At 51.0% G+C, this 13,228-nt stretch overlaps 1 protein-coding gene across 1 annotated transcript in view; it reads left to right on the top strand.

Annotated features, from left to right (window-relative positions):
• Positions 1-13,228, top strand: part of LOC130865127 (ATP-binding cassette sub-family C member 6-like) — a 38,466-nt gene that overhangs the window by 10,364 nt on the left and 14,874 nt on the right. Inside the window, 7 exon segments of the mRNA XM_057756006.1 lie at positions 1,415-1,576; positions 4,864-4,956; positions 6,725-6,928; positions 7,101-7,247; positions 10,254-10,341; positions 11,586-11,658; positions 12,942-13,068. Coding sequence (XP_057611989.1) covers positions 1,415-1,576; positions 4,864-4,956; positions 6,725-6,928; positions 7,101-7,247; positions 10,254-10,341; positions 11,586-11,658; positions 12,942-13,068 — 894 coding nt within the window.

Below are 13,228 nucleotides of genomic sequence, written 5' to 3' on the forward strand. Positions count from 1 at the left end.
AGTGGCTCCTCTGGCTTGAAGCATCTCAGTCAGGGACACATATTGTTGCTAGAATTGTTGGGGTCAGTACCTGGGCCTGCAGGCCTAACAAGCTGGGCAGGGCACCTTTTCCAAAAGCCAGTTAAACTGACAGTGACAGTGGAAAGCAGAGAGAGGAGGTTTACCCAATGTGGTCACGTCAGGCAGAGAAGCAAAGACTGTGAGGTTTAGATTTAAAGAGAGGGTAAGAGGTATGTGTAGCTAAGCAGTTCTGCATGGGTGTGCCCTCACCCCGCTTTTCTCTTCTGCAAAGTTGTCAGGAACCTGTGAAAGATCCCCGGAGACAAGTTCTCCTCAGGCGCCAGGCTTCTGTGTTTTCATTCTCCCAGGGGAACTGTCAGTTTCAAGGAGCCTGTTGTTTCAATAGCATGTTAGCCCCAGGGAGAGACCCAAGACAATCTGCATTCCTGCGAGCATGCTTATGTCCCATGAGTCTCCATGAGTCTCCACGTCTGACTTCCCCTGAGCCCAAGAGGAAATACTACCTACCACAGCAAGACAGCTTTGACCCTCAGAGGAGATCTGACCCTCCCTGACCTTCAGGGAGACACCTTCCTGGCACTTGGCATAACTGCCATTGAAATGAACTATAAACACCTTTGAACTCCGCTTCTGCCACTCAAACTCCAGTTGTGCCAGCCAGCCAGTCTCCACTGAAGTTCTCAGGGGCAGGTGATGGGAGTGGGGTGACTTTAGTGGGCAGAGTCATGGTGGATGGGGCTGCAGCGAGCCCTCAGTAAAACCTTGCCTAGTGGTGAGTTCTACACTCAATCACAGGAAGAGCCAGCTTTCATCACACTGAGAGGTCCTGGGACCCCAGGATCAGATAGATCAAAGCTCCCAGAGAAAGGTGTTGGAGCCAGAGGGGCTCAGGGGGAGCCTAGCACCCGGTCCCGCCTGTATCATGCCTTAGGGATCTGAGGCACTGGCCTACAGGTCTCTGACTCTGGGCAAATTGCTCTGCTTCTCTGGGCCTCAATTTCCTTAGCTATAAAATAAGGAGCATGTTGATTTGGGTTCGCTTTTTACTTTTTAACAACCCTTGAGGTGCAAGGTACCTACAGGCCTAGTTACATTCACCAAAGCAACTCTAGAGTCTGGGAGAGAGGGAGAAAGGAGCCCTGGCATCTGGGGAAAGGAAGCTGCTCTCAGCATGGGCACGGGCATCCCTAGCACAGGGCAAATGAACCCAGAGCGTCACAGGTCTAGCTTTTGTATTTTCCTTAATGTGCTCCCCGATCCCAGATCCTCATGCCCACCCTGGAAGGCTGGGAGTTTACAGGTTAATTGCACAGACGGTAAACCAAGGCTGAGCCTGGACTCATGCCCACTCCCATCCTTCCTTCCTCATGCCCTCCTCTCCACATCTTCCCAGGTCCTGGTTCTGTCCAGTGGTTCCAGAAAGTCCAGCGCAGCAGGGGACGTGGTCAACCTGGTGTCAGTGGACATCCAGCGGCTGACGGAGAGCTTCCTCTACCTCAATGCTCTGTGGCTGCTCTTCCTCTGGATCAGCATCTGCTTTGTCTACCTGTGGCAGGTGCGAAGCAGAGGACGTGGATGTGAGCTTCAATCATCTCCTCTTCCTTCACGCTCTTCTTCCTCCTCCTCTGGCTCCTGTTCCTTTTGTCCTCCTCCTCCTCTAGCCTAGGCTCCATCTGCACAGTGCAAGCTAAGGTAACGGGAAGAGTCTGGGGCAGAGCCGCCTTGTCTTGACTGACAGCAGAGGTTAACTCTCCCTGGGACTCAGTTCCCTCTCACGGATGCTGCTGACCAAGTTGATGACCTCATCCCCCACTCGGGTGTTTTGGTTTGGTTCAGTTTGGGGTTTGATTTTTGGTTTTTTGATTGATTTACTGTGTATACAGTGTTCTGGTGTCTGCAAGCCAGAAGCGGGCACCAGATCTCACTACAGATGGTTGTGAGCCACCATGTGGTTGCTGGGAATTGAACTCAGGACCTCTGGAAGAGCAGGCAATGCTCTTAATCTCTAAATCTCACCAGCCCAGGGTTTGGGTTTCTTGAGGCAAGACCTTGGCTAACCTCAAACTCCAGCTGAGGCTGGCCTTGAAACCTTCCAAGTGCTGGGTTGTCCGAGCGTGTCACCACACCCATCAGGATGTGATCTAAGGCCTCGGTAGGTAAATCCACCATGTTTTGAAGTAATTCGTGCCGCTGAAGCATAGGCCAGGGGAAAGAATTGCCACCATGTGCAGAAAGCAGAGAGGGCCATGGCATCAACTGTGGAACCTCTAAATGTCTGCTTGGTGGGTGGTGGTGGCGCACGCCTTTAATCCCAGCACTTGGGGAGGCAGAGGCAGGCGGATCTCTGTGAGTTTGAGGTCAGCCTGGTCTACAGAGGGAGTTCCAGGACAACAGCTGGGACTGTTACACAGAGAAACCCTGCCTCAAAAACAAAGTGTCTGCTTGATGATGATGATGATGATGATGATGATGATGATGATGGTGATGGTGGTGGTGGTGGTGATGATGATGGTGATGATGATGATGATGACGGTGATGATGATGATGGTGATGATGATGATGGTGGTGGTGGTGATGATGATGGTGATGATGGTGATGATGATGATAGTGATGATGATGATGGTGATGATAATGATGATGAGGAGGAGGAGGAAGAGGAGGAGGATGGTGATGATTATAATGATGATGGTGGTGATGGTGATGATGATGATGATAGGCTCTGACTCTGTGGAACCTGCCTGGGTTCAAATCTTGCTCTCACCACTTACTTGCTGTTAAACGTCCCACTAGTAAACTCACCCTCTCTGGGCCCTAATTCTTCCAGCTAAAAACAGAAGCTAATTAGTACTAGGCTCCTGGTCCTGTATGGGGAGACAGACAAACTGACAGCAATTGAGTGGCCTCCATCCGAGCGCTTGAGTCTAGGGGTAGTTGGGCAGCCCCCGTCTAAGCGCTTGGGTCCAGGGGTGGTTGGGCAGCCCCTGTCCAAGCGCTTGGGTCCAGGGGTGGTTCCTTCTGGTTTTGGATTCGGGAGTGTTAGAAATGTGCTTGAGAGCTTAAGAATCTCGAGTAATATGTTTGAGGTCTTATTAAACTCAAGTTTAACAAGAAAATTGTATGTGTTTTATGAGTTTCTTATTGACACAGCATGTCTTTAACAGCCCTGCACGTTGACAGTGGCCTACTGAGAGATAAGGTGTGGGATTGCCAGCTGTGATGACAGACTTTGGATTAGGGATGCTGAGGGCGTCCAGCACTCACCTGCTGCAGTGTGGCGGAGAGGGGAGGCATTATCGTGACCACTGAAGACCATCAGGGGTTTCCTTATGATTTCCCTGTGGTGCCTTGGGTACGCCACACAAGTGATTTTCCACTGAGCTTCAGCTCCAGTCCTTAAAAAGAAAATTAAAAATTTGAGATGAGTGTCACTAAGGCCAGCCTTGACCTTGCTTCAGAGAAAGTCTCAGCCTCAGTAGCAGCTGGTACTGACAGGAACTGTCGTGCCCAAATAGAATTCTACCTGTGAACACTGACCTTTGACTATCCAAGGCTTACACACAGAAGGCGGTCAGCAAAACACTGACCTTTGACTATCCAAGGCTTACACACAGAAGGCGGTCAGCAAATGTACACAGGCATTCAAGCAGGAGAGCGAGGGAAGGAGGAAGGAGCTGGGAAGCAAGCCGAAACTGACAGCGGTCTGAGACCACCCTGCATGGCGCCTCTCCCCTGGCCCCAGAGGACCGCCATGCTGTCCTAGTCTTACGGAGATGGTGGGCATTGTGGGTGCTGTGGCTAAGTGAAAGCATTTGAGATGCCGAAAGGGTTGGGGTCGACCTGGCTTTCCCAGTGAGTGTTTTCCCAGGTGGCCAGTTGCTTTCAGAACAGATCTCCATTGAGCCACTAGGTGGTAGAATTGTTGCATTGGTAAAACAAGCAAGCTGATTTTTCATCCTGAGATTAGAGGCTAGCGTTCCTCCGCACTGAGAGAAGAAACAGACTGGACCTGGCTGGGATGGAGGAAATCTCACAAAACTCAAAAAAACTTTATAAAAATTGTTTATTCTATGTCCACCACCACATCTCCCAGGTACCCAGACCAAAGGCCCCAAAAGTTTCAAACCTGAGCGAGAGGAAGTTGGCAAACAAAACGGATCCAGTTAGTGTCCAGAAACGTGAATTTCAGATAAACCGAGAAGTTACTCAGTGTAATTACGTCTCCAATATGGCACGGTGCATGCTTATGCTAGAAACTTTTATTACACACATATCAGAAACCACAAACTTGTGTGCTTATTTGTTAATTGGTGACTCCCTACTAAGAGGTGAGATGGAGGCCAAGTTAATAGAGCGCCTGAAGGGTGGTGTGGCGGCTCATGCCTGTAACACCTGCATTGGGAGGTAGGGGCAACAGGATGGGTCGGCCTTGGCAACATCTTAAATTTGAGACTGGCCTGGATTAAGACTTGGTCTCTAGAGAAACCAAACAAAAGGGAGCTGGCAAAATGGCTCGGGGGTAAATTAGGGTGCTTGCTGTCTGATGACGCAAGCCTGAGGACTCGCTGGATGCTGGGGATGTATACAGTTGGAAGGAGGGAACAGACTACAGTGTCGTCTCCTGACTTCCACCAGTGTGCCGCAGCCAGGCCACCTCGGTAATAATAAATAAACATTTAAAAAGCTCGAGGCCGGGAGCCAACAAGGCGCTTACTGTGTAAACATGAGGACCGGTGTTGACGTTCCCATAACCTATATGAAAACAGGGCACAGCGGCATAGGCTGAACTCCCAGCCCGGGAGGTGATGTGACCAGACTTCCCGTGTCTCGCCCCTCTGTCCCTAGCTCCTTGGACCCTCTGCCCTCACAGCCATTGCCGTCTTCCTGAGCCTCCTCCCTCTGAATTTCTTCATTACCAAGAAAAGGAGCTACCATCAGGTTTGGCGTTTGGGAATGGAGACATCCCGGGGCAGGGGACAGTCATGGGGATTCTGGTTGGTGGCAGAGATAGGGAGAGGCAAGAAGAGGTTATAGTCCTGGCCTTGTCCTTCCTGTGTTCAGGCCTGTGGTCTCCTGGGTGAGTTCCTTCTAGAATGTGGCCTTTCTCACAATGGCCCCAAGTTGTCCCTCACTGACTCCTGATCCTGCCCCTCATCCCCATTCACCACCCAGAAGGGAGGTGTGGCAGACAAAGCAACCACACCTCGGCTACTGATGTCCTCAGTGTCAAAGTCTGAGAGCCCACAGTGGCACACTTTCCTCACTTCCTCCCTCTACCCCTCTGCCCAATCTGCTTCCTCACATAGCCACGCCCCCAGCCTTGCAAGCCAGGTCTCCTTTGCCTGACGTTTTTATTTCTATAGCACTTCTGGTACAGAGCCCACAGACATAAGACTAGAAGCTTCCAAGCACTGAAGACCGAGGCAGACCCAGCATCTGGGGCAGTAGGTGGTGCTTAGTACACCGTACGGGCTGGTAAGATGGCTCAGCAGAAAAATGCCAACCACCTGGCCTCCTGGCTGTGATCCCAGGACCCACACGGTGAGAGGACAGAACCAAGTCCTGCAAGTTGTCCCCTGACCTCCACATGCTCACTGTGACATGCACACCTCAAACATGTATTTATTTAATTAATTTATAAATGTGAAAACCAAAGTGCTTGAGCTGGGTACAGTGATGAACACCTCTCATCTCAGCATGGGGGGAGGGCACGCATATAGGGGATCTTTGTGAGTCTGAGGCCAGCCTGGTCTACGTAGCAAGTTCCAGGCCAGCTGAACTATATAGTGACTATTTATCTTTTGACTATATACTCAGAAACAAACAGATAGATAAATAAACAGCACGCTCTCAGTAAGCTTGTAGTGGTGGCACAGACTTGTCGTCCCGGTAGGTAGGGTAGGCAGTGGCAGGAAGATAGTCTGAGGCCAGCCTGGACCACACGGCAGACCCTGTGTTCATGGAAGGGGAGGAAGTGTTTAGTAAAGGTATGAACTGCAGGAAAGTGGGGTAGCTGAACTCACCTCTCTGTCCCAGCCACCCTCCACTGTCACCTGGCCTCGCTCCACAGTTCCCCAGCCTTCCTGACCTCTGTAGGCTGGCACTCTACCTCCCTGTCTTTGCTTCTGCAGATACCTGGACACCCTCCCAGCAGATGGCCCAAGCCCCGTCCCTCTCCTTGCTAACCAGGCTGACCAGTCCCTGGGTGGCCTCAAAGACACTCTTCACACAGCTGTTCTGTGGTCTCTGGCATGGGACATGAAACCCCAGGCACTTCCGCCTGACCTTCAAGCCCACTGCGGTTGCCCCTCTCTCTGAGGAATCCAGCTCACTGTCCCCCTCTCCTACCCCATGCACTCCGCTGTGCATTTACTGTGCACGTAGTACCTGCATCCTCTCACGCTCCTCATTTAAGATGTACTTCAGGCGACACCCTTGCCTCCCCAGACCCTTCCTGGCAGCACCACACCACTCACAGGTGGCTTCTTATTAGCACAGTGGAAGCAGTCTCCGGAGGCTGAGGCAGCTCTTGGGAGTGAGGAAAGCCCAGGGTAAGGGTGGTGTGGCTCAGGACCCTGGCCGAGGTGCTGGGTTGGTGTGTGTGCGTTGGAGAAAGATTCTGCAGGATTTGCGGCAGAGCGGCTGGGGCCACAGGAATGGAGAATTCCAGGCTGGTCCCTCTCTTGCCTCTTCTCTCCTGTCTCAGGAAGAACAGGTGAGGCAGAAAGCCTCCCGAGCATGGCTCACCAGCTCCATACTCAGAACTGTAAGAACCATCAAGTCCCATGACTGGGAGCAAGCCTTCCTTGAGAGACTCCTCCATATCCGGGGCCAGGAACTAGGCGCCCTGAAGATTTTCACCCTCCTCTTCTCTGTGTCTCTCGTGTCCTTCCAAGTGTCTACATTTCTGGTGACGTCATTCTGGCCTCAATGCTGAGAGGGGCCTGGGAGAGGGCAGGCTTGGGATGGACAGCCTGTGCCAGTAGCATTGCAGCTTAGACATACAGACCCTGGAGACACCTCAGCAGGCTCTGTGGACCAGAAAGGACGGCAGGCTCAGTGCCAACCATGTGCTTTGACAGGTGGCGCTGGTTGTGTTTGCTGTCCACACCCTGGTGGCAGAGGACAATGCCATGGATGCAGAGAAGGCTTTTGTGACCCTCACAGTGCTCAGCATCCTTAACAAAGCCCAGGCCTTCCTGCCCTTCTCTGTACACTGCATTGTTCAGGTAAGGGGAAGGGCAAAGGATCTCAGCACCCCTGGGCCACTGCTGGCAGAGTGAGGGGAGGGAAAGTCTAGCAGTCAGCAAGACCGCGGGAGATGTCAATCAGAGGGTACAGGGAAATCTCAGCCACTAGCCCTGGAGAATGTGTCACTTTTACGTTCAAAAATTCATCCTGGATTTCCTCCTTGAGCAGGGCCTTCTCTCTCTCTGCCTTTCCTATCTTTCCCCTCACCTGTCCTGGGATGCTAAAGCAGAGGAAGATTGCATAATTGACCGGCTCCTTCCTCCTCCTCATTTGTCCTCAGGGGTGTGTGTGTGTGACCACACATATGACATTGTCCAGAGGTCCACACAGGTGTCCCTTCTATCTCTGTCCGCCTTTCCTTCAGTATTAACGTTTGTATTCTTTGAGAATTTCAATTAATATATTTTGTTCATCTTCACCCCACTCTTTCCCTAATGCCTCCCAAATCCATTCCCTATCCTCTCCCAACTTGGTGATTTCTCTCATTGTTTTTATATCATTTTATACCGAGTCCAATTTGTATAGATGATATGCCCCTGAGTGCGGAGCCATCAACTGAAGCTGATGACCTACCCGACGTCACACCCTTAAACACAACTGACTGTCTTAGTAGGCTCTCTGCTGCTGTGACAAACACCAAGACCAAAAGCAACCTGGGAATTAAAGGATTTATTTCAGCTGATGGCTTCTAAGTCCGTTGTCTGGGGAAGTCAGGACAGGAAGTCAAACCAGGACCTGCCGCCGAGGCCCCTGGAGGAGCTCACTGGTTTGCTCAGCCTGCTTTTGTACATACCCCAGGAATTACCCACCTGGGGCAGCACCGCCCACAATGGGCTGGGCCCTCCCACATCAACCATTAATCAAGAAAATGTTCCGCAGGTTTGCTTGTAGGCTTCTGATTTCATGATGTTGTCACAACTGAGAGGCCCTCTTCCCTATGACTCATTCACTCGCCCTCAGAAGCCTAAACCATCCATAGCTGCTTAGCAAGGTGTGGGGGCGCCTGAGCTCCTCCCTCATCCTCTTAGAGGGGTGACTGGCATGACCCTGTCCAGGCAGAGTGTGGTGACCCTGCTGTGTCCAGAGACACTGTTTCTCTCAAATCCTGACCTCTGGCTCTTACAATCTTTCTACTCCCTCTTCTCTGGTGTTCCCTGAGCGTTGGAGAAAGGGGGTAAGATATAGAAGGCACATTTGCAGGTGGGCTTTCTGCAGACACTCTGACCAGGTCTGAGAGCAGCACTGATATAAGGAATAGATACACATTTAGAGTAGAGCTCTATATGACGTCCATTTGGCAATATAATCGTCGTACGTTCACTCCTGATGCCTATTAATAGGTTTTCTGCACTTCTCCCATAATAAGTCTCTCTGCCAACCAAGCAAGCCAGATCAAGCCAAACTGAAACAGTGTAACAACAGGTTGATTTGAGCAAAGCAACTCCTTGGCAGGTCCTCCAATCCCAGAGATGGGGCCAGAGGAGTTGTGCCCCCAAACAAAGGCAGGGAGACTTGATAGGTCAAAGGTGAGGGATGATGGCGTGTACACCACAAGCTGGATTTGGTTCCCAAAATGAGCAACAGCTGAGTGCTTAGGAGGGGACTTTGGCAGCTGGCAACTTCAGGGGCAGAAGCTGCAGTAACCACCAAGATGCAGAACTGGGTTTTTTGACATCTTTCCTTTGTTAGGAGACTCTCTGAGCAGGCAGGCTTTGGGGAGAGACAGGAATGAGGCTCCCCAGACTGTGCAGGGGCGAGCTGGAGGTTCACACCAAACACATAAGCTCACCAGCCATGGGTTATCGGCCAGATTTATAGTACCAGATGTGCATTTCCACCTGTGGAGCAGGCCTTAAATCCAATCAGGAAACGTTGGTTACCCCGTAACGTTAACAGCAGTATTGCATCCGTGAGCATGTCTTTCCGTGACAATCGTCTGTAGCTCACAGGATGCAGCTAGGTAAGAGAGTTGGTCACCTTCTCCTCTAGCAGCCTGCAGAGCACCTTCTGATGCCGTAACAGCTGGCTAGCAGTCAGTACCAGCTTGGTTTCTCCATGCCCTGTGACCAAAGCATGCTGTGCCTTCAGCAATAGGATTGTATCCTCAAGTTCTGGTGGGTGTCGAGAGCAACTGTGCTTTTAGGGGCCTCTCTAGGTCAGAGGTGAGATATTACTGTATCTGACAGTAGGCATTTTATTGGGTAATGCATGTTTTATGAGAGAAGCTTTATCCCTTGTGTAGGGTAGCTCCAATGAAATACATGCATACACACATCTCCAATGAAATGCATATATATTCATATATGCATACACACATATGGAAGCTTCTAGAATAGCAGGTTTCCATATGACTTTTTAAACAATCCTCTCTCTCTCTATCCCACTTTAATTTTGAGATAGGGTCTCTCACTGCACCCAGAGCTTATCCATTTAACTAGACCGCTGGTCAGAGCGTTCCAGAGATCTCCCTGTCTTCGCTCTCCGAATGTTAGGATGACAGATATGAACTGCCATGCCAAGCTTTTCCGTGGGCTCTGGGATTTTGAACTCAGGTCTTCACACTTGCACAGCAAGAACTTCACCCCACTGTGCTATCCCCTCCCCCAGGCCACCTCTATTTTAACAGTCACCTCTAATCACCTAGATAGGTGTGCAAAGGGTGCTCAAGAGGGTGCCCCCAATGGACAGAGTTGGAAGTTACACCACATTGCTACTGGGTGCTGTTGGAAAAGGTGCTGTCCTCTTCCCAGGCCTTAGTTGGAGGCAGCTGGTTTCTTCCAGTCTCTCTGTTTTAGAGTGAGGAGCAGAGAGAAGTCCCCATTCCTGGCAAGGCCATTGCTTTTCTGTGACCTACAAAACTCTATCCTAGCACCAAGAAAATGCAAAGTTTTGTGCTAGGTCCTCAGGAAACCCTCCCCAGGCATTTCCAGGGACCCACCCAAAGGCCTTCTGACCCTGTGACCAGCCCACTCTTGTGTCTCCAGGCTCGAGTGTCCTTCGACCGGCTGGCTGCCTTCCTATGTCTGGAAGAAATAGACCCCAATGGCATAGACTCAAGTCCCTCCAGATGCTGTGAGTGCTGAGATGGGGGGGGGACAAAGAGAACACCTGCAATGAAGGTCCCACCACCAATCATGTCACTCTACCCAACGTTGTGAAGCTCCTGCTCCTACCACCTGTACAGTGGCAACCAGTGGAGCACTGTGGGATGCCACCTAGGCACTCAAAAGTGGGTGCCAAGTCCTTGCCCTTATGCAGAAGTCTAGGAAGGGAACCATGGACATGTTATTAAGCTAAAGACTCAAATCAGGGACTGGAGAGATGACTCAGCAGTTAAGAGTGCTGGCTGCTCTTCCAGAAGACCAAGGTTCAATTCCCAGCACCCACCTGGCAGCTCACACCTGTTTGTAACTCCAGTTCCAGGGTATCTGACGTCCTGCAGGTCATTGTCCCGGGGATTACATTAATTTAAGTACCACAATTCAAATAGAACATATGCAAAATTAATGCATTTTATTTATTTATTTATTTATTTATTTAAATTTTGTCTTAAAATTGGGGCAGGGGATTGTTTATTTTTATTTTATATGTGTAGGTGTTTGACTTCTGTGTCTGTGCACTTGTGAGTGCCTGATGCCCAGAGAGGCCAGAAAAGGGTGTTGAATCCCCTGGAACTGGAGGTACATGTGAGCTGCCATGTGGATGCCGGGAATTGATTCTGGGTCCTCTAGAAGAGCAGCCAGTGCGCTTAACCATGACTCGTTCCTCTGGTGCTCCCTTTTCTGGCTTTCTGTGACAGGGTATTGTAGCCCAGACTGGACTTGGACTTGCTGTGTAGCCAGGGCTGGACTTGAACTCATAATCCTTCTGCCTCCACCTCCCAAATATCAGAACTAGAGGCACACTGAGATTATTTATAATAAATACCTTTATTAGAGATCGTCACTATATAACCCAAACTGGCGTCATATTTGCCCTGTAGCCCAGGTTAGCCTCCAACTCATTACCTTCCTGTCTCAACATCCCAGGTACTGAGATTACAGGCATAAACCGTCTGCCTAGTTCAAACTTTATTTTTTTTAAAAAAAGGCAGCAAGCAGGATTTAAACCACTGACTGAGATTTGCCTGTCCCAGAATTACAACGCTACTAAGGCAGGGTCACTGCCAAGTCAGCAGGTAGCAGGGCAGGATTGTGAGGATTCTAGCTGAAACCCGATGCTTAGGAGTAGAATAAAGGCCTAAGGTCCTGAACACGGGACACTGGATGCCAGGAGGGCAGGATCAGCCCCTGTAACCGTTTTCTTATGTCCTGCAGCCTCAAAAGATCGAATCTCTGTACACAACGGCACTTTTGCTTGGTCCCAGGAGAGCCCTCCCTGCCTGCACGGGTATGAAATCCCATCAAGAAATGCTCTTGACTTCTGAGAAATGGTGTCTCACCTGGGGCTGGAGGCTAGGCTAGGCTAGGCTTGGTTTCTATGCAGAGAGACAAGGGTTCTTTTTTTTAAATATATATATATATATATATTTATTTATTATGTATACAATATTCTGTCTGTGTGAATGCCTGCAGGCCAGAAGAGGGCACCAGACCCCATTACAGATGGTTGTGAGCCACCATGTGGTTGCTGGGAATTGAACTCAGGACCTTTGGAAGAGCAGGCAATGCTCTTAACCTCTGAGCCATCTCTCCAGCCTGAGGCAAGGGTTCTTGCATGCTACAGTCCTACAGAGGGAAAAGTGTACCTGAGCCTCCCCCATCAGGCACGATATACTGCTCTGCTCCCCGCCTGGCTGACACAGGCCTGAGGCCCAGCCTCATCAGCTGTGACCTCCTTTTATGCCTCTTGCATCAATTCCAAGGTCGTTGTTCCCCACAAAGAGAAAGGAAACCTGGCCATCTCTCTCTGCCTCTGCCCACACACCCACGAGTGTCCACTGGGCATGCACCTGCCATGTACTCTATCCTGGATGCTGGGGACAGAGGGAGGCCCAGGAAGCGACAAAGCCCACAGTATGGAAAGGCTGGCATCCCAGCTGAGGGTCCAGAGGTCAGGGGAAGGCTTCTTGAGCAGTGAAAAGGCCAAGAACAAAGACCCCGAGGCAGGAGCATGCCCAGGTTCTCAGTCTTGCACTGTCGGCATTTAGGGCTGAGAATTCCTCATTGTGGACTGTCCTGGGCCTTGTAGGGTGTTTAGCAGAACTAAGCACAGAGGAACTCCAGCCTGTGGTGGCTGACAGCAGGGAGTGGACAGGAGCAGGCAGGGCAGAGGCAGAGGCCTGAGCAAGGCTACTACAGCCAAGCAATCACATCATGTCCTCTCTGTGTGTGCATGTGCGCGTGTGCGTGGATAGGCACACAGTAGTACACATGGGCACACGCATGCGCTTACATCTGTGTACTGCCTGTGCATGTGACTCTGTACACCAATGTTTGTGGCATGTCTGTAAGTGCTTGTGTGGCAGGCACAGTGTACACATGACGTGCTCAGTTGTGAGAGGGAAGAGGGTTCAGATACTCAGACAAGGATCGGGGAGGAACGGCCCTGTGTATCCTCTTAATGGTCTCCCCAGGCCTGAACAGCAGGATGGGGCGGGTGTGTTTGGGGTTCCCTGCTTCTGTACACACCCAAGCTGACCTTTCAGAGCTGTATTTCCCCTGGGTTGTCAGGATCAACCTCACCGTGCCCCAGGGCTGTCTGCTGGCTGTTGTGGGCCCAGTGGGGGCTGGGAAGTCCTCCCTGCTGTCTGCCCTGCTCCGGGAGCTGTTGAAGGTAGAAGGGTCTGTGAGCATTGAGGTAAGACCACCCTGTTCCTCCCTGCCCTGGCCACTGAGATGTATCCTCAGAGATCCCTCATATCTTCTCTCACAGTCCAGGTCCTGTCAACCACTGTCAGCCTCCTGCCCTCTGAGCACCCAATCCCCTACTCTCATATGAGCTACCAACTGCGAAGCGT

This window comes from Chionomys nivalis, chromosome 23 (genome assembly GCF_950005125.1).
Source record: "Chionomys nivalis chromosome 23, mChiNiv1.1, whole genome shotgun sequence".
Taxonomy (NCBI): Eukaryota; Metazoa; Chordata; class Mammalia; order Rodentia; family Cricetidae; genus Chionomys; species Chionomys nivalis.